The 24,898-nt window shown below is 42.5% G+C and overlaps 1 protein-coding gene across 4 annotated transcripts in view; it reads left to right on the top strand.

Moving 5' to 3' along the window:
- Window positions 1-213: 213 nt before the first annotated feature.
- LOC121594250 (transcription factor Ken 1) overlaps window positions 214-24,898 on the top strand; it is a 37,948-nt gene continuing 13,263 nt past the window's right edge. For 2 of the 4 annotated variants that reach the window (XR_006004929.1, XM_041917307.1), the window contains exons 1-2: window positions 214-1,165; window positions 18,324-18,784. Coding sequence is in view for 2 of the 4 variants with exons in the window: in XM_041917307.1 (XP_041773241.1) it covers window positions 18,775-18,784 (10 nt within the window). In the remaining 2 variants the exon portion in view is untranslated. Of the gene's footprint in view, window positions 1,166-6,274; window positions 6,458-18,323; window positions 18,785-24,898 lie in introns of all 4 variants that reach the window. The other 2 variants (XM_041917308.1, XM_041917309.1) reach the window with 2 other exon arrangements.

The following is a 24,898-nucleotide window of genomic DNA, read 5'->3' as shown; positions in this document are numbered from 1 at the left end:
TGTAGTCTCACCTTTAGCACATTTCACTGCACAAGCAAAGCTGGAGAGAATACTTTGAATGAAAGAGAGGAATTTAAAGTGTGCGTATGTGTGAGAAAGAGAGAGCAGCTCGCGCATTCTCTCTCGAGAGCGCCGAGAGGAAGCAAACTGCTGCAGCTTTCTTGGCAGTTTGTTTGGAAGAAGGGGATGCTATGCTGGTCTTGGCCTGCTTTTTTGCTCTTGCTGACGATGTAGGCAGTCGAGAGAAAACAGTCGTGATCACCTCACATACGGAGTGCGTGCGCGCGCGCGATATTTTACCGGAACGACAACGACGACAGCAGGCGACGAACGGCCGCCTCGAGCTCTCTGCAACTATTCGGTTCGATCGCAACCGCTAGGCTGGTCCTAAGTTTCGTTCCCAAAACCTTGGAGCCTAGCAGCGACTCGTCTACGGTGTGTCCGATCGCGCCATTGTCCCTCGCGCGTCTCTAGGTTTCGCACAAACGTTCGCGTAATCCAGCCGGATCATCCGCGAAAGTGTCTTCACGTTCGGCACGGCTTTCATGGTGTATAGTGAAACGAAAAACAATGTTCATCGGTGCGTGCTATTCTTTCCACACCGGGCGTGTTTTACAGAGGACCCGTATTCTGTAGCAAACTAGCCGTTTAAAATTGGCGGATCTCCTCGCGCATTGCGGCGCAGGGAAATGCTGTTGTGGAAAGTATTAATGTTACTGTATTGAAGAGGAGTCGTTCGTGGAAATTGTTTTAACGAGTATAGTTGGCAAAGGTGGAACCGATCCCGTTTCGATTGTGTCAAAAGCATCAAATTAAAGAAAACGCAATGAAATGATGATGCAGCCAGTGAAGGTGCAATACATTTAACTTCATTCGCACATCCCACGTACAACGGCAGGCTACAAAAAAGTGTTTTGAGTGCAATTGAACCTGCAAATAAAGCAAAGTTTAAACTGCGGTGAAATACTCCAACAAGTGGTTACCTAATTTGCTGGCAAAAATCCTCAACATCATCATCACAGTTGGTCGGTGCTAATGATCGTGCGCGTTTGTAAAGCAAGCGCAGAAAAGTGTGATAGAGCAGGCCAGTATTGCAAACGCAACTGCGTTCTGTGAGAACGACGTGAATGCGAAAATCCCAGAAAAGTGTATTAAACCCGGCATGGTGAGTGTTTGTTCAGTGTGCGTTTGAATGTATTGTATGTGGGTATTATTTTACTAACATCCTATCATAGTTGATACATCACGTAGCAGTGCACAGTTTGCTCCATTCAGTGGTTTAGTTCATCAATAATTTCATCAACATTTGCATGTACCAATAAAACAAAAAACCAATATAGAAGAGATGGTGCAGAGAAAACACAGAGCAAGCAGAGCATATAGTGTGCGCGATGCTTTTTCTCATTTAAAACGCGACCAAAAGTAGTGCGTACGACTGACCTAGGTACCTGTGCGTGAATTAAAAACGTGTTGTCTTTTTGCGAACGAAGTAAAACGAAGAGGAAGAAAAAAAAACAAAGTTACACCGTCGATTACGCAAAAGCACGTAGAGCAACGACGCTACAAGAAAGAGAAACGAAGGCTCGTATGATCGACAAACCAGTTTGAAGTAAAAGGAAAAGTGAAGCTGAAATTGTGGCTGCTGGTTCTGTTGATCCATCCTTCCTCTATGACCTTTACGCGGAAGCCAAACTTGCCAGTACTACGGCAGTATAACTCAACCTTCCGCTGCAATCTACTACAGCATTTAAGCTGTAAGTTCGGTCGATCGGTGACCTATGCACTGCGTGCACTGTGGCTGGCTTGTGCAGAGGGAGAAAAGGGAGCCAAATTTAACACTTACACAACGCTTCAATAAGTGTGGTTTTCATTTATGGTTGGTGTAAGTGTATGTGTGCAAAAAACGAAAACCGGTGACACAGAAGTGGTGAGAACAGTATAAACATGGCAAAACGGAACTCCTCCCGCAAAAGTGCATCACGCGAGTAAATTTCACTGAACTAGCGTGATAGTGTGAAAGATGGAAAATGTTACGGAAACGAAAAATGAAGATATGAATTTTGAGTGTATCTGAACGTTTTTTTTTTCTCGTGACTGTTTTAAATTCATTCTTGCACTGGCTCTTCTTCGAAAATCATGTCTTGTTTACGATTTTTCTTGATAAAAGCGGGAAACATTTTATTGTGCAGAAAAAGATTGGTATAAAGCTCGTATTTAAATCATAGTATACATATTTCAATAGATGACTAGTGTTCACAATATAATTTAAAAGATGTCACATAATTAATAAGCTTAATTATATGGACGCTTTTATGCGCATATTCGCGTAGCATTCCTTTTTGTAGCCATTCTGTAGCGTTAACGTCTCGTGCCAGAGTATATGGGACTAATGTTTCAGGTTATATTGTTATTGTTTTTATTTTAATTGTTATTATTGTTTTCAAAGTATCATAATTCACAGATTTTAACACAGATAGCTAAATCTATAAAAAAACTGCACCTCAAAAAGGCTCCTCCAGAATGGAAAGCCGTTCCGTTTTATGGAAAGCCGTTCCGTTCGTTCACCAACGTGTCAAAGCTTGCAACTGTACACTGACAATTTGGTAAATTTCTTGTTGCCCAAAGCAGCTCTGTCTGAGAATTGAATTTCAAGGAATCAGTAGCATTCGGCAAAATGCAACATGACCAAATATCCTAACTAACACTACCGTTGATTAAAAAAAGACCATGCTGTTATTTCATCCTTTCGCGAACAAAACTAATAATGGAAGTGGAATCGTACTTCTTGGGAAACTCCTTGAAAAATCCGCCAAACAGCAACCAAACGATGGCTAACAAATTCACCATCAACGAAATTATAAGACCGGACAGATATCCTTGAATATGTTCAAACATTGTCAAAATCAGTGCTACGGGCAACAATGATATTGCCCTTTTGTTTATTTATTTCTTTAGTTTTTCTCTCTTTCTCCTGCCGCAAATCTTACCAACTGGTTTGTGAGAGTGACCTCACCGTGACAGGTTGGTGTTTGCTCTTGACATTACGTTCACGGGTTTCCTTAAACGGTCGATTTTGTGGTATTGTATTTCTCCTGATAAAATGTATCGTCGATACTGGTTACCAATGATAAAGTGTGTAAAATATGGTGTCTCTTATTTCAAAGCATGATTTTGCTTGATACTGACGTATTTGACTTCGCTTATAATTCCGAACAGCAAATGCATTTGTTTGTAAAAGTAATAGGTGTACTGGCATGGACGATTCGTTAAACGATAATAGTTGTATTAATCCATTATACCTGAATATATATTTTTGATTTTATATCTATGCAATACTTTTCAAAATTAAACACCAAGTCGCGTTCGCCAAAAGGAATCATTTTATGACGCTTAGAATTTGTGTATTCGCCCCTTTGTTGGAAATGCAGTGTACTTTATGCTCGAGGGATTTCTTTTGCATTAGGTCCCTTCATTCAAAATATATGTGTATGTGTACTTGTGTGTGTACGGCTACCCTACTGAACTGTGTGTTTTAGAGAAGGGTAAAGGCGAACAAGCAAGCAGAAGAAAAGCAGGGATGCAGTTTTTCTCTCCCTTTATATCTACACCAATACACCACTCCCCTTGCATCCTGCACACCCAGCTTGCACTCCTCCTCTTTTTTCCTTGCTTCCTTTCTCTCGGGCGGCGGGATATCAACGGTTGCACTAATACACGCGTTGTGTACGCAAAGTTTGGCTGCGTTTTGGGACATCCTATGTTTGATGAAGCGAATAAAATGAGAAAACGGTTGATAACTAAAGAGCCCACACATCAAGGGAAAGGAACGAACGAACAAGACCGGGCCAGTAGCAAACAATGGACCGGGGAAAGGAGAAAAATCTAAAGGCGTGTGATTATCTAATGCGAAGCTGAACAGGCCAAGGGTGTATACTGTTCGACAGTTTCGTTACTCAGGTCTCGTTCAACCAGGATGCTTCACAGGAAATGGTGGATTTTACGATAAGGTTCGTTGAAGGTTCTAAGCACTTATGTATTTGTAAGTTTAAACGCAAAGAAAGGAGAACCGTTTGTGCTTCTTTTGAAAAATGCTTGGCTTCATCTCATACAGTGGAGCTAATAACACATGAATGTAGTAATGAAATGGAAGTATTCAATTTATATGCTTTGTAAATACTTTTCAATAATATACTTTTCTACATCAGTGTGGTGAATGAATTGTTTTCAAAGTATTGGTTAACTTACGATTAGCATCTTATTTTCTTACCGAACTCGCCTAACAATTTCATTATAAACTCACACTTTTTCATTAACAACCTAATTAGAAATTTTAAAGCAACCAATCAGTGGACTAATAACCAATGATGGTGTGCAAATATGTATTTGGAAGTGTGTGTGTGTGTGTGTGTGTGTGTGTGTGTGTGTGTGTGTGTGTGTGTGTGTGTGTGTGTGTGTGTGTGTGTGTGTGTGTGTGTGTGTTTATAATACAATACGCTACTTTTGAATGACGGTCAAAACCTCCGTAACCGGACCGGAAGATGGTTCGGTTGCGATCGTTAGGCCGGCACACCGCAAGGCGTTACGTTAACCGTGACTGTCTGCATTTCGCCTATTCGTGTTTGCACAGACGGTTGAGTAAAATAGCCGTTTCAAGGCGCTTGAAACTCGGGCTATGGAAACAAAAGCTCGGGCAAAGATCGTGTGGAGCTAGCATCGAATTTGCCTGTAGCTCGGTCGCTACGAACTATCGAAAGTGCAGAGTGCGAAGCGTAAGTGGCTTAACCTTCGCTAATCCACTTTCACCGCACGCTCGGGCAGAAAAAATGGGCAACGCAATGCATGGAAAGGAGACCGGACGAAACAGAAAGCAAACCGAACGGAACGGAACGGATGAGGCAACGAAATAAAACCGGGCCAAACATAATCAGTTCGGTTCGTGCAGCGAAGAACGCTTCTCTCTGCGTGTTGGTAATGGTAACACCGGGGTATGGTTTGGCGCATACTGGTTTCTTCGGAGTGGGGAGTTTGATGGTATGGTGGCCGCTACCGCCGTTCGTCACTCCACAACTCAACGTTGCCATCCGGTGCCGCCCGTTTGGTGGCGGTGCGTGCGCGCGTATTCTCGCGGCAATGTGTCACTCTCATTGTGATGCGACTTTCGCTTTCATCAGCTCGCTTCCCAGCCCCCGATGTTGAGGTGCGTTCGTAGTGTACGATACGCACGCACCGTGGGGATCACCGGTGAAAGATCGTCGATCAGACACGATTGCATAAGCCATGGCGGCTACACGTAATCGACAACGTCTGGCATTTCGGAGACCACGCAACCGACAGATGTGGGTGAAATTGGGTTGTTGTTGGTACTTTCACTCGGACGGATATTGGTTGTTTCGCTCTATAGGTGCTGATCGATATGTCTAGGAGAAGCAAACATTATACCGTACATTGGAGATGGAGAATAAGTGAAGTTTTCTGTAATCGAGGTAATATGAACAGGTTGGAAACATTTACAAAACCAAATTGTCTGGGGTTGATTTCTGAGAAATTGAGGCAAAAAATGGATTACACTCAGATTTATGAGTCGTATTTTTTAAGCTTGAACTAAATCAGTGCTTAGTAGCAGTCAATCAGTGAAATATACGAGTAGTAAAATATGTACATAGTTTTGGTGGTTGTTTCGAGTGTAATGGTTTCTAAATGTATCGCGGTGGGCTTTCACATTACAACACATCGTTACCAAATCAAAAGCAAATTCGTAGCACTGCTAATTTGAAAACTAACAACATCGACCTTGCCTACCTAACATCCAGTCAGCTAGCAATATGGCGGACAGCAGTGGTAGGGGTTTCAGTAGTTGTCGAAGTAGCAGTAGTTGGTAGTAATGCTAGGGAAAGTATTATACATGCGCAAAATCGTGTATGATATGAAGCAATTGAAATGTAGGGAAAGAATAGTATGCACAGTTCGATAGAGATAGAAATAACCATATGGTTATTTGTTCCCGCATCCCCGTATCGTATTCATCGAAATGCCATAGCCGCTAATGGAAACACCAGTACGAACGGCGGACGCGTGACAATACGGGCACGCACGCAAAGTGTCGCAAGAAGCGATGTATATGGCTGATACAATGTCATAGCCGAACATCCGGAGATACCAGCTGCGATCGCAAGCGACCGTGCGTGCGTGCGTTCGACCCAGGCATGTGTGAGAGTTTGATCGCGTACGACGGCGACACATATTCGGGGTTACCTATGTCTATATTCTTCCATAGTAAAGCGCTTCGATTCGTATTGAAACGCTAACCAAAATTTCGTCGCATGTCCCTGCGCGTGTATAAGTGACGCTTCGAAAAACAATCACGGACGCTCAGGCCCTTCAGCAACCGTTCCGAAGCGTGCTGCCCGATGGCATCGTTCTCTAATGCCGCGTCGCTGTTTTCGGTGACACACTAACGGTGAGTAGTACGTTGAGAGGTGTTAGTTTTCGAGAGGGAGGTTGAATGTTTTGTTTACCAGTGAAGGTCAATGATTATTTCTTCCTTCCAATGCTCTCACTCCTACACTAGCATACTTACAAATGCGCATGAGATCGTGGTGCCTGTATGGAGGGCAAACGCACACGCACAAACACGTTCCGAGCCTCGAACGGCCCTGGATAGAAGGTGATTGGGCAATCGTTTCGAAGCTAATCATTGATACGTAAAGGAAATAAGTTGGTTCTGGGGGCAAAGGGTTTAACTCCCCCTTTTAGCCCCGTAGAAACGTTCCTCTTGGGTCGCTTCGTGTTACTATTGTAAAGCAAATGCATTGACAAATGTATAAGAATTTGATAAGCCAAAATAACTGTACGAGTAAATCATCGCACTCTCGGTGCCGCCTCGTTTCGGTTGTGAATGGTTTGATTCGTTTGTAACTAGTTTAACACTTGTGAGAGGTCAATAAGTAATAAAGGCCAAGAAATGGAGAGCGAGCGAAAGCCTCTGAGAATGACACACGCAGCATAATATATGAGGCGGCATTTCGATGTCGCAACCAGCTGACACGGTTGATACGGCCGTGACGTTTGATGACTTACAGCACTTACACACTTGCATAGTGTCGCGGGTTTTCAGTGGCCTTGGTTGCTCCATAAATACACACACGCCCGAAATATAGTGCGTAAGGATAGAACGCACATACGTGCATATGGTGATCGCGTGGATGCCACCGCCTGAAGTAAGTTTAGTCATGCGAGAAAGCACATCTACATTATCTTGTCGCTGCTAGCTGGAGGCCTGACTGGTGAGCAACTTAAAGCAAACCAGTGTTATACTCTTTCTTTTCCACAAATACATAAACTTACCTGTACAACAAGTAATTGGACCGCTTGTGTGGCACACTATCTTTGAACGTTTTTCGTACGGTTTCAGGAACGCTTATCAACCACAAAACGTGGCGCCCTTCAGTTGCTAAAAAAACACATTTCACAAGTCATAGTAAATCGTCGCAGAAGTGTCGAAAGTTTCCTCACCGCTCGTGCGGCTAGGTGGCCATAGTGGTTGTGGAAATAAAATCAGGAAAACACACATACTAAGGTTTTTTCTCTATGTGTGACGATCGGCAACAAAGCTGTGCTGACCTTGGGTACTCATCATTATGCATTCCGGTTGCGCATGAGTTACAACAGACATGTTGCCGATATAATAGGTGGTGAGTAGCACCGGACACTCTTTGTCATCGGAAAATGTGCCATCCGTCGATACTTTCTAGTACAATTGGTTCACGGTAACTATTTTGGGTGTAAAGGATGGTGCACATTTTATTATTATGTATTATACTTTGGCTATAGATTCGTTACATGTTTTTGCTATCAGTTTTACATTCTACACTTTTTTGTTCAATTGATTCCTTATTAGATTTAATGACGCTTTCTGAACATCCCGTGTTTCATGTGTGCAACATTACTTCCAACATATTTTTAAAGCAGAAATATTGAAGTTAATTTCATTCTTAGATTGTGTAATAAATGTTTAATACTAACTTTAATTTAAAAAAAATGCTGTTATTTTCACTATCCACTATCTATAATGATTTCTGAAAACATATATTTGCCGTATTTTTCAACTTCTTGATTAACCAAGATGTTCGCCTAAGAAAGGTTCCACTTTTCATTATATGTTTGATGCTAGCGCTTTTACTTTTACCACTTATTTACTTAATACTTTTTAATTCTATATCTATCTCTAGATTGAACTAAAAAAAAAAAGATGGCAACTAACAACTCGTCTCGCTCGGTACCGTAGAGGTGAAAGTGTCTACCGACTAAACTGACCGAAAATTATGCAATCGTCGGCGCATACTCCCAAGCAGTGGCGATACCGTCTCTACTGTCAACTGTTCGTGTTTCTCTTTGGTCCATCCCCATTGCCGCACGTTGATGCACGGTCTTGCTGTCATAATCTGCAATTGCTTGGGGTACAACGTTTCGCTCCTATGTTGTTACCAAAGCGCTTGAATTGTCCAGATGCGCACGGTTGGTTCGTCGCACGACGCAGAGAGTTTGCGAATGTGCCGTTGTGTTTCGTTTTGCCTAGCAGCCATAGAAGCTTAGACGAAACGCACAAATGGGTTGAATGATTTTGTTTAAACTAAACTATGAACTAAGAAGTGACACGTGGCGGACATCCAGTGCAGTCCAGTTTAGCATTTGAATTGCAAATACATTAATGTTCATTTGGCGTGTTGTGTCAACTATGATGTAAGAACAAAACTTAACACTCCATTTATCGGATCAATACTGGTCTTTGTTATTAGTGACCCTACGCATGGCATCTGATCAACGCTCACTAGAGTTGAGGCGAAGATTCCTTATCGGGAAGTTTAGTAGGTCAGCTACAGTTTGATTAGGCTGCCCAAGAACCGGCAGTGCGGGCTTGCATGAAGAAAGCGGTTGGCATTCGCACCTTTTCCGCTTTCTATACATACTTCGACTAGCTTTGTTATCAATGTGGAACAGATGTTGTACCGCGAGGCGATGAAACTGTACCGAAGAGGTGGTTTGATACGATTGGTTTTAATCCCAAGCGGGAAGCAACATTGTTGTAGAATGAAATTATTTTCACTGCTTGGAATATCATTCAATAACTCGTTTGTTGGAAACTGTCGCATAAAATGTAACTGTTTGTTTTATTTTGCCCATATATGTGTACGTCTAGTAACAACGTAGCCTCGTCAATATGCTTTATAATATGCTGAGATGACGCCACCAGCCCAGGCATAACTGAACATAAGAACGAAAAAGTAGAAAAGAAACAACACAAAACAAAATATCCCATCCTTCCATCCCCACCGTTTGCACAAAAGTCGATCCCCAGCAGTACTTCAAATGTCGCAGTGTTGAGGCGCCGTCTTGTGCTTACAACACTCACACATACACACAGTGATACGATGCGAACTAGCTCGTCTCCCTTCCGCACTCACCGAGCGTGGGATCGCTGTCGGCCAAGTGGAGTAAAGCTGATGAATCGAAAGTGAAGCGATTATGCAACAAGCATAAATTTCATATGGGTCTCCGCGCTACAGTGTAAAAGTACCTTGATCTTTCCCCCTAAACCGCCGTGGCACCAGGCGCTCACTCCCCTTGACGGTGTCCCTCTTTGCTCGCGTCTCTCGCTCCCGCAAAGGGGTGCGTTACTCTGCCACAACCCTTTCGCCCACCCGACAGCCCGCCCACCCAGTAGCATCAGCATCAAAAAAGTGGACAGAAAAAAAACCTTCACTTTCTGCTCACCGATGAATGATCTTTTCGTGCGCTGTTCCTCTCTCGCCAAAGCAAACCTGTCTCGTTCGCTCCTCACGTGCGTCTTTTTACCCTTACGCACACATTCACTAGCATGGACATTGAGTCACAGTTGGAGGCACATACAGGCCCATTGCTGCAACATTGCTTCCACACACTCTCTTGCTCTCACTTCCTCCTTTCACCGCACATTTTGTCGATCGTGCGGCCGTGTCGTGAATGATCGCGACACCCGACCGCGGGGTGGCCGCGTACTATTGCGCGAACGTTGCGATCTACACGCGCCTTTCCCGCTGTACCGTCGCTTTTCTACCGCGCTTTTGCAGTGCATTGTGTGTGTGTGTGTGTGTGTGTGTGTGTGTGTGTGTGTGTGTGTGTGTGTGTGTGTGTGTGTGTGTGTGTGTGTGAGAGTATGTGGGGGTGAACATTAGCCAGCCATTGCATTTGAAATCGAAGTGTCGCTTGGAGTTGCGCATGGTGGGATGGTGTTGGGTATGGGATAGGTTTGGTGGACGGGTTTCGCCTCAACTAGGTTAAACCGCATTTACTTGACTCCATTTAGCCCGCACCGAGGTGATACGTCTGCTCCGCTTCTCTCCTCATTGAGTCGCTACATTTTCTTACTTATTGTGGCATATTTCTTAGCATCACATAAGATTTATGTTACATTTGCTTTAACATAGCCCACACTTGGCAGGTCGGAGTTTGTAAATTTTCAATAGTTGAAATGGAAAAACAAATCTATAGCAATAATTAGCTCACACGTCTTTAGCAACACATATAATTTTTCAACAGCGATTTTTTTCATAACAGAGCGAGAGAGATAGAGAGAGCGAGAGAGAGAGAGAGAGAGCAAGAGAGAGAGCAAGAGAGAGATGAAGAGAGAGAGAAAGAGAGAGATAATGAGAGAGGGAGAATGAAAAGTGATACACTCATCATCTCATTCCGTTTTTCGAAACAGCTGACTAATTTTCCTATGCATTGTTTGGCTTGTTAGCATTTTTTAATCATATCCAAGTTAACAATATATCTACGTTATATATTTGGGCGTTCTTACTTGTCAGACTTTCTCACGTAACGTCTCGCACTGTATCGTTGACCATTTCTCGACGAACAAACATAAGATAAGCTACATCAGGCAATTTGATTTTGGTGGCAACCAAAAGGTGAAACCAAATTTCAGTGTGCGATAAGATAGTACAAATTCAATCCATGCTCTTCTCCCAGGATCCTTTCTCCGTCTTTTTTTGAAACCAATTGCAAACGCTACAGTGCTATGGGTGATTGGCAAGATAGACCGAATAATGACGCAGCAAGCAGACAAAAAAAATGAACAAACGAATTGCGAAATGGTCAGGAAGCGATGCATGGCGGTAACCGTAACCGTACGCCCGTACCGTAACCGGCATGACATGGGCCAAATTCCTGGCTTTCGTTGTGTGTGCATTTCGCCCGGTCTGGTTTATCCTATTATTAATAATTAAAATTAAATTTCTCAAATTGTCCACAGCCGAAGATCGCGTTAAATCGGTGCTACGGGCAAATCGGCGAGAGCTACTTTCGGCACCATGCACCGGCTGCGCAACACTACGAATTATTGCACCGTGCACCTAGCCAGCAAGTTCAACTGGGCCAAAAGAAATTGACCAATATTGTCGTTCTAGTACGCGTGGTGATCCTTGGCGATCGCAGTTTGCACTCGTCTTGGCCGATCTGGCGCACTTATGGCTTACGATTTGTGAGGTGTGATTTATGTCATTGCTTAGGTACGTCTGGCAGAAACTACAGTCCTTCGGTGATCGCGGAAAGGAGGCTACTAAGCAAACCGCCACTACGATCATGTGCTGCTCCTCATTTTTACCAATGACAGATTATACTATGCACAGGCCGCCGCAGGCCCGGGAGTCAGAGCAGCGTGTAGTGGCGATTTTGTACACAAAAATAAATGATATAATTATAAATTATGCCGGGTGACGGATTCACTGCGCTGCGGGTCCTCCAACATACATTGCTCCTCAGCATAGCAAATACGAATGGATTTCTATATCGAGTATGCCCCGACGTTCGACAACGAGGGGGTCGCACTTTGCGTGGCGTTTTTTTTTGTGCGAGATCGTGCAAATTGTCAGTTTTTACCATTAAGGTTCAGGCGACTCTTCACTGCACATGTCTTTGGCTCTGAATTTGGACAGGGCACAATTTTCGAGCGTCAATTTCACGACACACGAGAGTGCGTGCTGGTCGCAGCTCTCCTATCCATTGGCATTTCGCCGCTCACACTGGCATGATGTTGATTGTGATGTTGGCCATCTGTGACATCATCGCCTAGGTGCACTGCTATTATATTATAGTGCAAATACAATCAAAAAGCACCATCACCCATGCTGAAGTATTATTACATGTAAAAATATTCTGCCAAATTCTAACACCTGTCAATCAATCACTCCGAACAAAAGGCAACCGCTGTCGCCTTGAATTCGAATCAGGTATTTGGTTGTGCTGTTGTACTTTTTAGCCGATCGCCAAATCCTTTAGCTTAACAAGTGAAGTAAAGCTCCTTATCTTAGCTGATAACACGATAATTCACGAAAGCACGCCCGAAACACAGTACATTCCCGGGCGGTGTATATTGGGAGAAATTTGAGGTGACCCAGCAAAATGTGAAGAAACACAAACACATCCACTCATACATATAGAATCGCTTACTGCAACCACACAAAATGGGGCCATAAAATAGCAGTCGTAATCAATCATTCGGTAGCTTTGCGCGGACAGTGTCTACGACGTGGAGCGCTGGATCCAAGGAAAACCAAGACAAAAATTGACACGTCTGCAATTCCGATACACGTATGATGGCGACGATGACCTACGGCGAAAGTCGTTTACATTCGATTCGCCATAGCATAGCAACAGCTGCACTTCGAGTGTCACGTGACTACTTCTGGTGTGTGAAGAATTGGAAGCATGTTTGAAATTTGTTAAAGCTACATCCATCGACGTTAGTGTAAAAATAAATAGAGAATGAATATGAATCGAAATTGAATTTTTTTCCTTGGACGTAGTCATTTAATACATTTATTTAAGGAACTTTATCTAATTGGTGTACGGCTGCTAATCATATGTACACTAAAGGGATACCATGGGTGATGTACATGATCAAAATATTATAATAGCTAAGAACGAAAAGTCACTAAAAAATCCCTATTAGTTATCAGTTAAAATCCGTAAAAGTTCTAATCGATTTGATTCGGAGGGGGAAATTTAGTACACGAAATATTACACAATGCTTTACCCTATCTTTCCTCAGGGTTTGGAGTGTCCGCTCAAGAAGAGTATGATCCAATTACACCAGCTTGAAAGACAGTGCTGGCAAGACGGTGACATGTTCGAGCAAATGCATGATCGTCTAGCCTGGGCAGGCTTTGAACGATGTCGACATTTGTCCGCTTGCTAATGAATGTGTGAAAGAATAGACACTCGAGAAAGCTAAAGAAAAAAAAAAAGTTGATCGCGATCGCGATCGTGATCGCAGAGCCTAGATGCGGCACTTTTTGTTCGCTCCCAGAACATGCGATTGTCGTTCTGACACGCGAGAATGTGTGCGAGAGTTTGCGTATTGGTATCCAATGGCGCTTCGATTGGACGGGAGCGGCATTGTGAAGCACGAAGATTGCTGAGTTTGCCTAAGGTTCGTAGGTTCAGCTCGTCAAAAACGTCACTCATGTGCAGCTGGTGCAATGGATCGAATAGAAGGCGACACAGCATATGGCGTGCACAATTTGGGGAATTTAGGTCGAATACATTCACACACGATCGAAATGCAGTGCTGCAGCAAGCAGCAAAACTGAAACAAAGCGACTGGTGCGGAGGGGAGGGAACACGATGGTGCAACTCTGTCGCTTTCTAGCCTGCTTACCGTCCATAGTTAGCCGTTTGAATGAAGAAAAAAAACCCAATCAGGCATAATAGAAACACTAGAAGTATTGTGTATACCAGTTTTTTTTTCGAGTTTCAGTATAGAGCATTCAACATTTTAGCGCATGGTGGTGTATATATTAAAACAATGATTTCGATATTGTACATAAACGCCTAGTGAGTATAATGAAATATGGCATAAACTGATTAATAAACTTTATTTCTCCCTTTCTTCCATACCCCTCACCACCTTCGGTTTGTTGAAATTGGTATACAGTTAAAAACACCAATCAGTTACCCCAGTGTAACAGTACTGCGTAGTGTTGCGCAGCTTACAAACGACAAACAAAACATAGACTCTTACAAGCGCTGCTAGAATTACCTTGAAAGATAGGGAAAAGTGACAAAACCACACAAGACAGATTACCCCAAAACTGGATGATGAGCTCGTGTAGGTAAGCGTATGTAACGAGAGTGTGAGTGCGTGTTTTATGTTGTTAATTTCTTCCGCTTACACTTTCGACTGTGTCAACTTGTTACGTAAACTTTATAGCGTGTAGTGTCACTACTACGTACATTGCATGGGATATAGTTCTACGATACTTAATTATGTATGCATTCAACTGATTGTGTTCATTCGTTGCATACTCCTTTAAACTTTGAACAGATTGATTGTTGATTGACTGATGGAAGCGTTTTTGAGAACCATTCTTTAAACAGGTGTGGTACCATTCCGTCCAACGCATGCACTGGTGGAGCTATTATCTCACATACCAAAACAAATAATTTGTACTGCGGACGTCGTTCTTTGACAGTAAATGAAAGTGTAAAGCCAGTCAAATTTAAACTTCAAGGTGAAATTTATTTACCTTTAAATAATCGCGCTATCAACTGCGAGCAAGGTGTCCGATAAGCAAAATTTGCCGCTAAGGTATTATGTCTCGGAAGTTTGCGCAACACCGTAAGGGTGAAGTCTGTTGCTGTTGAGTTTTTGTTTAGGAGTTGGTAGTTTTTGTGTGATTTGAAGATATATTGTGCATTTGAGAATTCGTTTATGTCCTGATTCATTGCTGAAGGTAGGAAAATAGAGGCGTTACTGTATGAATACTAGTTCATGTGTAATTGGTTTGAGGTGTATTTGAACAAAATTTTAGAGTGATCCTAATCGTATTTTCCATAATCTTTTCGTATACAACGGCCTGAGGGAAAGCAGAATAATAAACTCGACTTTATATCAGCAAATGTAATCATCCAACAATGTTACACTCCTTGTAAAATTGAGACGGGCATAAGCCACTGATTGATTCAATTGAGCAATCATGAATGATACCGACTGGGGGGAATACACTGTGCTGTAGTCCCTGTAGGCGCATTCCTTTTACCCGCAAGCGAAGATATTGCTCGTTTTTACTCCAAACGATGGCTTTACGATCGATCTGCTGGTGTTTATCCGTAGAACGGATTACATCACCAGCTCTCCCTTCTATATTGCTAAGTGTTAGTAACTCGGTTCGCTTTACTCATCATATGATTGTTCGGATCCTAAAGCTGTGTAGTAGCGGTAGAAACAACTGCCGCGTTTTAAAGGCAACATCACGATCATCTTTGCCCTTCCAAAGCTGCTTTGAACGCTCTCTTGCGCTCGTAGGCAGTATGGATGAGATCTTGCTAGTGGATAATGCACGATTGTGGCGTCAAATCACGATTCCTTCCGTAAATGTGTTTAAAGATTTCGTACAGCGTACTTGGCACTAAGACGAATGATCCGTTCACTCGTTCGGGAGATGCTCGGCAGTCACTCGAGAAACAAAGGTTTTCATTGATCCGGTGTGTGCTGTAGGAGTGGATAGTTTCGTGAGCAACAAATGCGATGGCCTTGATTTCCGAGCTAATGCAGTTCGCTAGGAGTGATAGAAAAGTGCGCTTAGAGTGTTAGAGGTTTTGCACTGGCAACGATTCTTTCCTACTGATGCTTCGAAGTGTTCTTTTTGTAACTGCACCCTGCTTTTGTGTGGCTATGAAATGTGCATTCGAAACACGTTCCAGACACGCGCCAATGCGTGTATTACCCTACGCGATAATAAGACCTTTCCGGTTGTCAGTGATTCAGGTAGCAAAAAAACGAAATACAAAACCAAAACTTAACATTTTTAAGAAAAATTATCTGTCGCAAGCCAATACGGTTGAACACGCGCAAAAATATCACAGCGCGCATTAAAACAAGCAGACAAAGTTTACAATAAACAGAGAGAGCCCGTGTAAAGTATTTGACAAACGTGGGCATCACGCATGACACCACGCGCTGATTGCGCTGTCGAAAAGTGAGGTGGTTTGTGGTTGTTTTTCATTATACAGTTTTACAATTGCTTGGTATGGTAAAATTACGTGTGTAACAATGGATTTAACTATCACACGGTCTTCGCATGAGCCTACACCGAGAATGTTGCAAAACATTCCGCGAAACGCGAACTTCCTGAAACGATGAATGGTGTCTATATATCGATGGCACCGCGTGTGTAGGGTTTAAGGAATTTAAGGAAATTAACTGACTCTCTTGAGTTTTATTTACTGTAGTTAAAGCTGAAAACGTTGATAAAGGCGTTATAAATTGCCGGAAAATAACAAAACGACAAAAAAAACATATTGTATTTTTAAAAAGAGCATACACCCAATTACTGCGGTGTAAGTTGAACTGCTAATCTTGTGACACTGAATTAAGCGCAAGTTAGCACTACCGAAAAGAATCTGGACCAGCATGATACCACCCTTCATCGCTGTTATCTTGTTGGCGCTAGTGTAGTTTGGATGATGTTATCAGCTAAGTACGAAATGGTAGGCACGAAACAATGGAAAAGAATTGCGTATGTGTGTATGTAAGTGTGTTCCAAAATTCCACCACGTCTCAAACTGATAAAATAACACGCGCACGGTAACTGTGAAAGTGAAGACAAGAAAAAAAAACGGACGAAAAAACGAATCTACTGATTGGTCTCTGGGGTTTGATGCTTTCTTCACTGCCAAACAATCTGCTGGTCTTATCGCAATCAATCGACTCGAGTCGGTCCAAAAATAGAAACAGGTGGCTAAAAAACTGCTTGGTGTGATTATGTTGGAGATAAGTATGTTTCTCCGATTCCAAGCTACGCACTGCGCGCTCTGTTGGTTGTAAAAATATCTCAATGCCACAAAGGGGGTTTATGGTTTGAAGGTTTTCTCGACTATGGTGCTCTAAAACTGTACGAAAACTCGCTTAGGACAATCGCATGAGACAACCCTGCTTAAGGAAATCATTAAGGTAACAGTCGGTGAAAAGATATGTGTTATCATTTATCATCATACGATGTAACGAAACAGTTTCTTAAATGAACCCTACCTAACGTAAATGTTTTTGAAACAATATGCTCGACAGTACTGTTCGCTCACACTTTAATACACTATAGCACAAAGCTAAAACGGGGCAGAAGATAGACACAACGTTGCAATTGAACTCTACTGAATGCAACAGCTAGGCGTAAGCAAATTTTTACGTTAGTACGTAAGTAGAATGCACACAACAACAAAAAAAACAATTTTAGTAGAACTTCTCCAAACCAACAAAAACAACCCATTGTGTTGCACATCAGGTAAAGGTCGGGTGTGATAGTTTTTCTCATGGCGCGAAAGCTTACCTCATCCAATCAATTCATTTCCGCTGAATTGTTACATGTTGTTTTTCTTTTTTCCTATCGCCATCCAATAGAAAGTGGTGTGTTGGTCCATTCAATTTGTTCACTGCAGTGAGGTGTAGCTTCTCCCCCGATGGATTACGTAACATGAATGGGCTCGTTGGGTGTTGTCCGGGAACTGATTGTCAGTCTTGCCGGAACTCGGAAAGATCGACCTCAAAGTGGAAAATGAATCGATACATAATAAAGGAAGGTACATTACCTACCGCACCCAGATGGAAGCTGGCACTAACTGCAAAAAAAAAACACACACACACACACACAAATTCTACACTGTCGCCACCAGTATATCACTCCCTGCATGCAACCGAGTCTGTGTGCGTTGACTGTGTGCTGGCGCAACGCTCCCTCTAACCCGAATCGTACGAACAATGGGTCAAATGATCTGTGCTAAAATTATTGTTGCTCGCTTCATGTACAAGTCTTCTAGCTATAGAGGCAGTGCTTTTCTAATCTCTGGATGATCGGTTTGCTTTTATGCAAAAAGCGACATACAATCATACGCAAAAGCTGTGGAATGCGAATAGAAACGAGAGCATACTATATTGGAGGTTGTAAATCTATCGCCATACTTAAATATCAAACAAGGGCATATTCCGTAGTTGCTCCAGTTTCTTGCAGTATTGAGCGGCGCGTTTTGTTGTCAACCAATTTTCTACGCCACTGAGTATGGACAATAGCATTCCTTGATGAAAATCACGCTTATACGAGCTACAGATGCCAGTATGACAAAGTGATCATTGTCTAATAGGAAATTAGACGTCATTGGAAGCGAGATTTATTAGTTAGAAATGTTCGGAGGATATTGCTGCATTAGTTTTTACATAAAATTGGGTTTAATTTAATTATCTGCCAGCAAAGCATATTTACAAATGTGTTGTACTATTTTCTTATTTCTTTCAGCATGGTAATACCGTGTAACGTTTCGAATGAAATCGGTAGTGCGAAAGCCGCTCACCGCCAGCCAGATGCAAAATAGACATCAATACCCATCGCGTCAGCCCGATCCTTCCCAACCCAACACCAAACTCAGCCACTAGGAAGCATTATCACATTCCCATCAAACGTAGCGACAACATTAGTGTATCAAAGACGAGAATCCAAAGATAGTGTGGAAACTACAAATATTAGCAACAGTAGTAGTAGCAATAGTAGTCGTAGTAGAAGGTGGTAAGCAGTCTGCCTGCAAACGACATTCCATTACAAAATAGATTTTTTGGTGCAACGCTTACGGTTGCACTAATCATATACTACAGTAGAAATTTCAATTCACGCACGAGAGGGTTCCCGGAGGAGCTCCATTGAATATTCCACATTTCTACGTTGTGACCGGAGTACGAAAAGCAGTGTTTAAATGCTTGGAGGTAAGTGTTACATCTTGTCCCACAAGTGTTTGCTTCGCATTGAAGCTTGTTTTACCATAAAATACTGTAAACATAGATTGTGAGTACAAAGTCGTTGCGAATGTAAAATGTTTAACATTTAACATAACAACTCCCTAGTTTACGTATTAATCTCAGTTAAAGAGTCTAGAAAGGAATACAAATAGAATACCTGATGCAGAGAAACCATGATGTGCGTAATGCGATGTATTCGATATATCGTCGTTCATTATTGTAAGATTTCGCTTTCCAAGCCTACACAAGAGAAAGGAAACCTTGCTCCTCACATGTACAAGCCTACGTCGCGATAGTTGCGATTGAACATTCTTCACACGAGTAGAGTAGCATGTGTCCCAGTGAGGAAAGGTTTGGTTTTTTGTTGCAGCTGTAGTTCAAGTTTTGTTGTTTTTTCATACCCCTGTGCTATGAGGGGGAGGCAGCTTGTTCTATTCCGTGCGAATGATCTTTATCCCCACCAGTGCGCCATGGGGTACTATAATGACAGTATAGTAACTACTAGTAACACACATACACAACGGACAAAAACGGCAAAGCAAAAAAGCCATCAACTATTTCTACCACCCACTCCTCTGTGCAGGGTTACTCCAGTAAAACGTCCAAACGAAACGAGACATGAAAAAATGTGCGCTTTTCGCGCTAGCTTCCCACCAAACCCCACCAATACGCCACCATTTGTGCCTGCCTCGTCCGTTCCGCTACTAGCTAGGTCAGGTTCCAATCGTTGAGTTTTGTAATCTTAGTTTCCTTTCTCTTTTCCATTGCGACGCCCCCCTCCTTGCATCTAACCACTGTTCTCACCTCAGCTCCCGTCTGAGTTGGTCCACTGTTTTATTACAAACACACGTTTCGTAAAAGCCACGCGCAAGTTCGCCTTTTTGCGGCGGGTACGCCTGCCGTTGCTTTTCTCGCGCCAACTGACGATCCGGCAACGATCAAAGCGAACACTTGCTTTGTAGTAGTAGCAGGAGTAGTAGTAGTAGGCCACTTACTCACTCTTTCGTTTGGTAGGGCTGCTGCTGCTGCAAGCGCTCGGGGTACTGCGATTTGTTAAGGTTCGTAAGAACCTCTCTGTCTCTCTACATCCTTTCTCATTGGAGATATGCTCATCTCATTCCAACAGAATAACTTTCGCGCCCGGTACTCAACGGAACGACACTTAGAAGACATTCTATTGGCAAAGGTGAAAACCAAGCCACCCTACCTTTGTGATTTGCACACCACCCTCCTCCCTTCTTTATTTTCCCTTCCCTCAACTCTCTTCGAGCGTTAGATAATCTGATGATGCTATTTACTGTCTCCTATTCCTCTCATACACCCCGCGGCTAGTGGGTTACCCCAATCTGGGCAAAATTGTTTGTTGTTGCATTTTTTTAAACAGTTAAAGTTCTAGTCGATTTGAGCTCATAAACCACCTGTTATTTATACTATAGGATTTCGCAAGAGGCTAGAAGACGTTGAATGATTGAACATGATTGTATGTAAAAGAGATGAAAAGCACTTTTCGTTGAGTACTGTAAGCGATCCATCGACGAAATTTCGTGTACTTCCGGTGGCTTTCGTTCACTGTCTTAAAGTTTGTATACTGTGTGAGTATAAATCAGAAGGAGGTGTTTTTTGTGCCGACTTCGCAAACTGAAACGAATAAAATGTAATACATTTTGCTGGTCTAAAAATCAAAACACCGGAAGTGCAGCGTTGAAGTTATTTTCCATGCTGTCTCGTGTAGACTGGCGCCTTCCTGTGCCGGTTGTCTCACCGCGCACGCAACGTTCACCGAAAGTTGGAAAGGTGTTGTTCTTTCCTATCATCTGCTTGTGCATCTTGCTATGCCGTTGGAACCATTCCGCCTACAAACCCAATCAAATAGCAAATGAGATTGATAACCACTTTCGGCAATAAATGCGATCATTGTCGACTGGCGATTAAAAATTATAACAGCGGTAATGGAGTTTTCCTTTATTGTTATGTAGCTGTTAGTGCACAGGAAAAGACGCGCCAACTATTTGTTGTTCCTATCAACCAAGACAGTGCTTTCTTCTTATCGTTTACTCCTCCATAGTGTTTAAAGGCAGCGTGGAAGTAGAAATTAAAATTTAGTCTTTGAGCGTTATTTATTATTATGCTGGAATGATAAGTTTATTATTGAATCGACTATTTGAACGTTTAAGATTACAAGTTTTCAAACACATGTTTTATTCATTCCCCAATCCCCATTATTCCCATCGAGTTTAAGATCTTGTTTAATCGATATAAAATGTATGGCGCAAACTTTTGAGATGAAACTCATCGTTTCACGGTTCATGTATAGTTTGTGGAAAATAATTTCATTTGTGAATGTTTGGAATATTAGAAACCATCATTTTCCAAAGCATAAATAGTCAAACTTTGCCAAATCAGAATTTAATGTGATATATATATATATATATATATATATATATATATATATATATATATATATATATATATATATATATATATATATATATATATATATATATATATATATATATATATATATATATTGTAATAGATGTAATAAATATATGAAGGAATGAAGGTAACTGTGCGCTTTTCCTATTTCAGTAACATTATGCTTGCTCTATAGTCGATGTGCTGAATTATACAGCACCATCCATTATGCTCTTACCTTCCTCTTGGTTTGTGTCTTAATTTCTCTCTGTTGTCCTTCTGCTTCTATAGGCTCTCATTCTTTGTCATATGTCTTTTCTGACCTTCTTCTTGTTTCGCTCTTCGTTGACTAGTTAACATGGTTCTCGGGGCTTTTTATCGCCTTTTTTTATTTTTGCAAATGTTCAACTTTTACTTTCATTTCATAAAACCGGTTTTAGGTCGCTAGTTGGTTCGTTGTTTTTACTTTACTTTTCATTTCTCTCTTGCAGTAACATTCACGCAATATGCTACGAGCTAGTTTTCTACGTTTACCTTCAAGAAGTGGTTTCATTGGATTGTTGTTTTTTTTGCGTTACATACTCACATACGAGTTATTTTTACATCATGCTCACAACACCTTAATATGCACCATAAAAGACAATATTAACATTCAGCCCCTAATATACGCAAGGTATTTAGAACATGAAAACGAACAAAATTGAATCTTTCCCGCTCTACAAGTGTGCAATTATCAACCACCAAAGATCGTTTTACATACTGTATCTAAACGAGCGAGTGCGTGTATGTGTGTGTGATGTCGTTTAATTTGCATAGCAATACTAACCTGGATTGTGATCAACCTGTTGCCCGGCACTTTTGCGGTGAACCCTTGACTGTGCTCCCCAATGTGTGTAGTGTAGCTTGATCCCTTTGTTCTACTCCTCTGGTGAGGTATGTGAATCATATTCACACACCGTTTTATCGATGAAGTCATTCGTGGGAATTGGAAAGGCTGTTCCGGTTCCTGGCTAGGGTTCCGGTTTAGAAGCAATTTTGTCGTCCACGCCTAATAACTTGCCATGCGCCTCCATTGTGTAGGTCCTAATTGCATCCCGTTTTGCCTTCGCAAGAGACGCTTTGTGCGAACTGTGATCGAAATTGTTATTTCTAAAATCTTTTCTGATGAATATTTTAAAAATGAAGCAGGAATGGGAGGGGTTTCGATCAAACATCGCTTCAAATGATCATCCATTAGACACCTAGCAATGCTACCGTAATGGCATAGCGATCGCCCTGCGAGTTAGCTAAATAAAACTGTAAACCTTGCACCAATTTTAATGATGGGAATATGAGTGTGATTACAGCGATGGCGTAATCAACGGTGCAACGTGTAGATTTTCTGTTACTCTCTGTCTCAGCTTTCCCCTAACACTTTCCGTCAACCTAGCGTGCAATGTCTCATTGTCAGTTTCTGTCGTGAGTGAAAGGCTGAGCAAATACGCTGAGAATGTTTATTTGAAGCCAGTTGAAACGTGAATCCATCTACCTTGCTTGATATGATGGCGAGTATTCGATCGGAATAAAACTTAAGAGAATATTTACTGATGAAGTGGTATATATCTTCGTTCATTTTCAAAAGAACACAGTAAATCACGTAAAATCAGAACACAATAAACATACTTCAGAAGTAAATTCACGTGAAGTAATAAAATGCAGTGACTTAGTTTTACCCCTAACACTGCCGAAAGCGAAAATAAGGCAATGACGAAACAGTTTTTCGAATTTCAACAGTCGAATTTGTTTTGAGCTAAATTGTAGGAATAGGTAGCATTTACCAATATCGTATTTGCAAGCACTTTGCATCGTTTCGAACAACTCTTGCCCGTTTAGCAACACCTTGTAGTAGTGTGAGTCAACCGTGCTTTAGACGGCTGTATGGCACACCATACCTTTCTAATGTTCACCCTTCGACACTCCGTTTGCCGTTGCTTTAGAACGCGAATAGCAGAACGATAATTATTTCGCGACAGCTTTGCACTTGGCACCGCTATCAAACCGGCCAACCCGTTTTACAGTGAACGCTGATGCATGTAGCAGAAATGAGCAACCAGACATAGGGAACCATTGATTCAATAAGGGACTTTCATTGAACGTCAAGAAAACGTCTTATCGAAATACGATAAATATTAGTACAATTTATCTTTAAATGAAACCTTGATCGATCTAAAAAATGGTGAAAGTGTGCGATATTCCTAGGGCAACACGATAAGCATGTTTTGCATGGCAGGTGAAATAATGACACAACGATTGCAGCTTCACTGATGTTATTGTTACTCGTCGCACAATGTTACGTAACACACGATACTCCCGGGAACAGGCGTGCAATGCGCCACTGAACAAACGGTGTATCTCGTTGTGCCCTAGGTGCATGTGCTCGATCGTCGCGTTCCCACGTGTTTCACAAGCGGCGCGCGTTTCCAAGAGCGCAAGAAGAGTGCCGCCGCTTTGACGAAGGGAACCACCGGCTGGAGGCCGAAGCGGGCGTCAGGTTGGATGGATGAAACGGAATACCGAACGGCGGGGTGGTGGTTTGGTGTTGCTGATGTTGCCATCAGTGCGGTAGTGGGTTGGTCCTCCTACGAACCCAAACCAATGCCTAATGGGTGTAGTTTTGACGTATTTGTTGTGTACCCCGCTAATGCACCACCCAGCCCTTGGCAGCCCCCCCCCCCCTTCCCCACCTTGCGTTCTTGGTACGTAATGTTTTTGTTGTTGCTTTTTCACTCTGAGCGGGTTGTTTTTCTTTTTTCCTCCTTCACACCTCCTTCCTTCTCGGAGGAGGCCCCTTTGCAAGCGACCTCTCGCTCTCCGTGCAAAATTTGAATTCCCTTTTTTACCTTCCCCTATTCTATGACGGTGCCAGCTGCTGCATGCTGCTGCTGGGTGATATGTACCCCCTGCAGCCAGCCACTCCTATATAATGCTGCAGATATATGATGCGGGGCAGCAGCAGCAGCAGCAGTGTGGAAGGAAAGATCCAATTTTAGTCATTGCTACCCGCGGCGTGATTGCGCTTCGATGCAATCCAATAGGTAGCGAGCGAGTTGCTCGATTCGCGCTCGTTTCGGAAAAGGGTATGAAATTCTAATTCCATTTTTTCCGCCTTGTTCCTTTCAAGTGGTGGCAGCGTTTTCCCCGCGCGCAACCCTAGTTAGGAAACGAACGAAGAAGGAGGGGAGTCGATCGTTTTTAAATGCGGCAAAAGAGAACCAGGACCTTCGCATAGGTAGTGTGCCGGGGTGGGTGGACTGAGATGAGATGCAAAACACAATTGCATTCGTAATCCGGACCGAAGGCGGCGAAACACGATTTTCGATGCGCAACAGCGATATTGAGAAGCAGGCGATGTGTGATGTGAGTGGCCCAGCTAAATTGACCGTTCAATGAGTTTTGCAAATGACGGAAGACGCGCGTTTGTGTTGGCTAGCAGCAGGCTGTGCTGTGCGTGTACCGCCTTGATGTGCTTCATTAGAATTGCGTACCTTTTGAGAGAGCGCGTTCTCCGTCCGCACTGATGACAGCTGTGCGTTTGCGTTCGCCTACCAGACGCTTCAAATGATCGACAACGTGCAGTTTCGAAGTTTTAATTTTGCAGCACCGATCGAGCGATATTGGCATATTTTT

The sequence above is a fragment of the Anopheles merus genome, chromosome 2L (assembly GCF_017562075.2).
Source record: "Anopheles merus strain MAF chromosome 2L, AmerM5.1, whole genome shotgun sequence".
Lineage (NCBI taxonomy): Eukaryota > Metazoa > Arthropoda > Insecta > Diptera > Culicidae > Anopheles > Anopheles merus.
The sequence above is the reverse complement of the archived record's forward strand: the minus strand, read 5'-3'. Positions and strand labels throughout refer to the sequence as shown.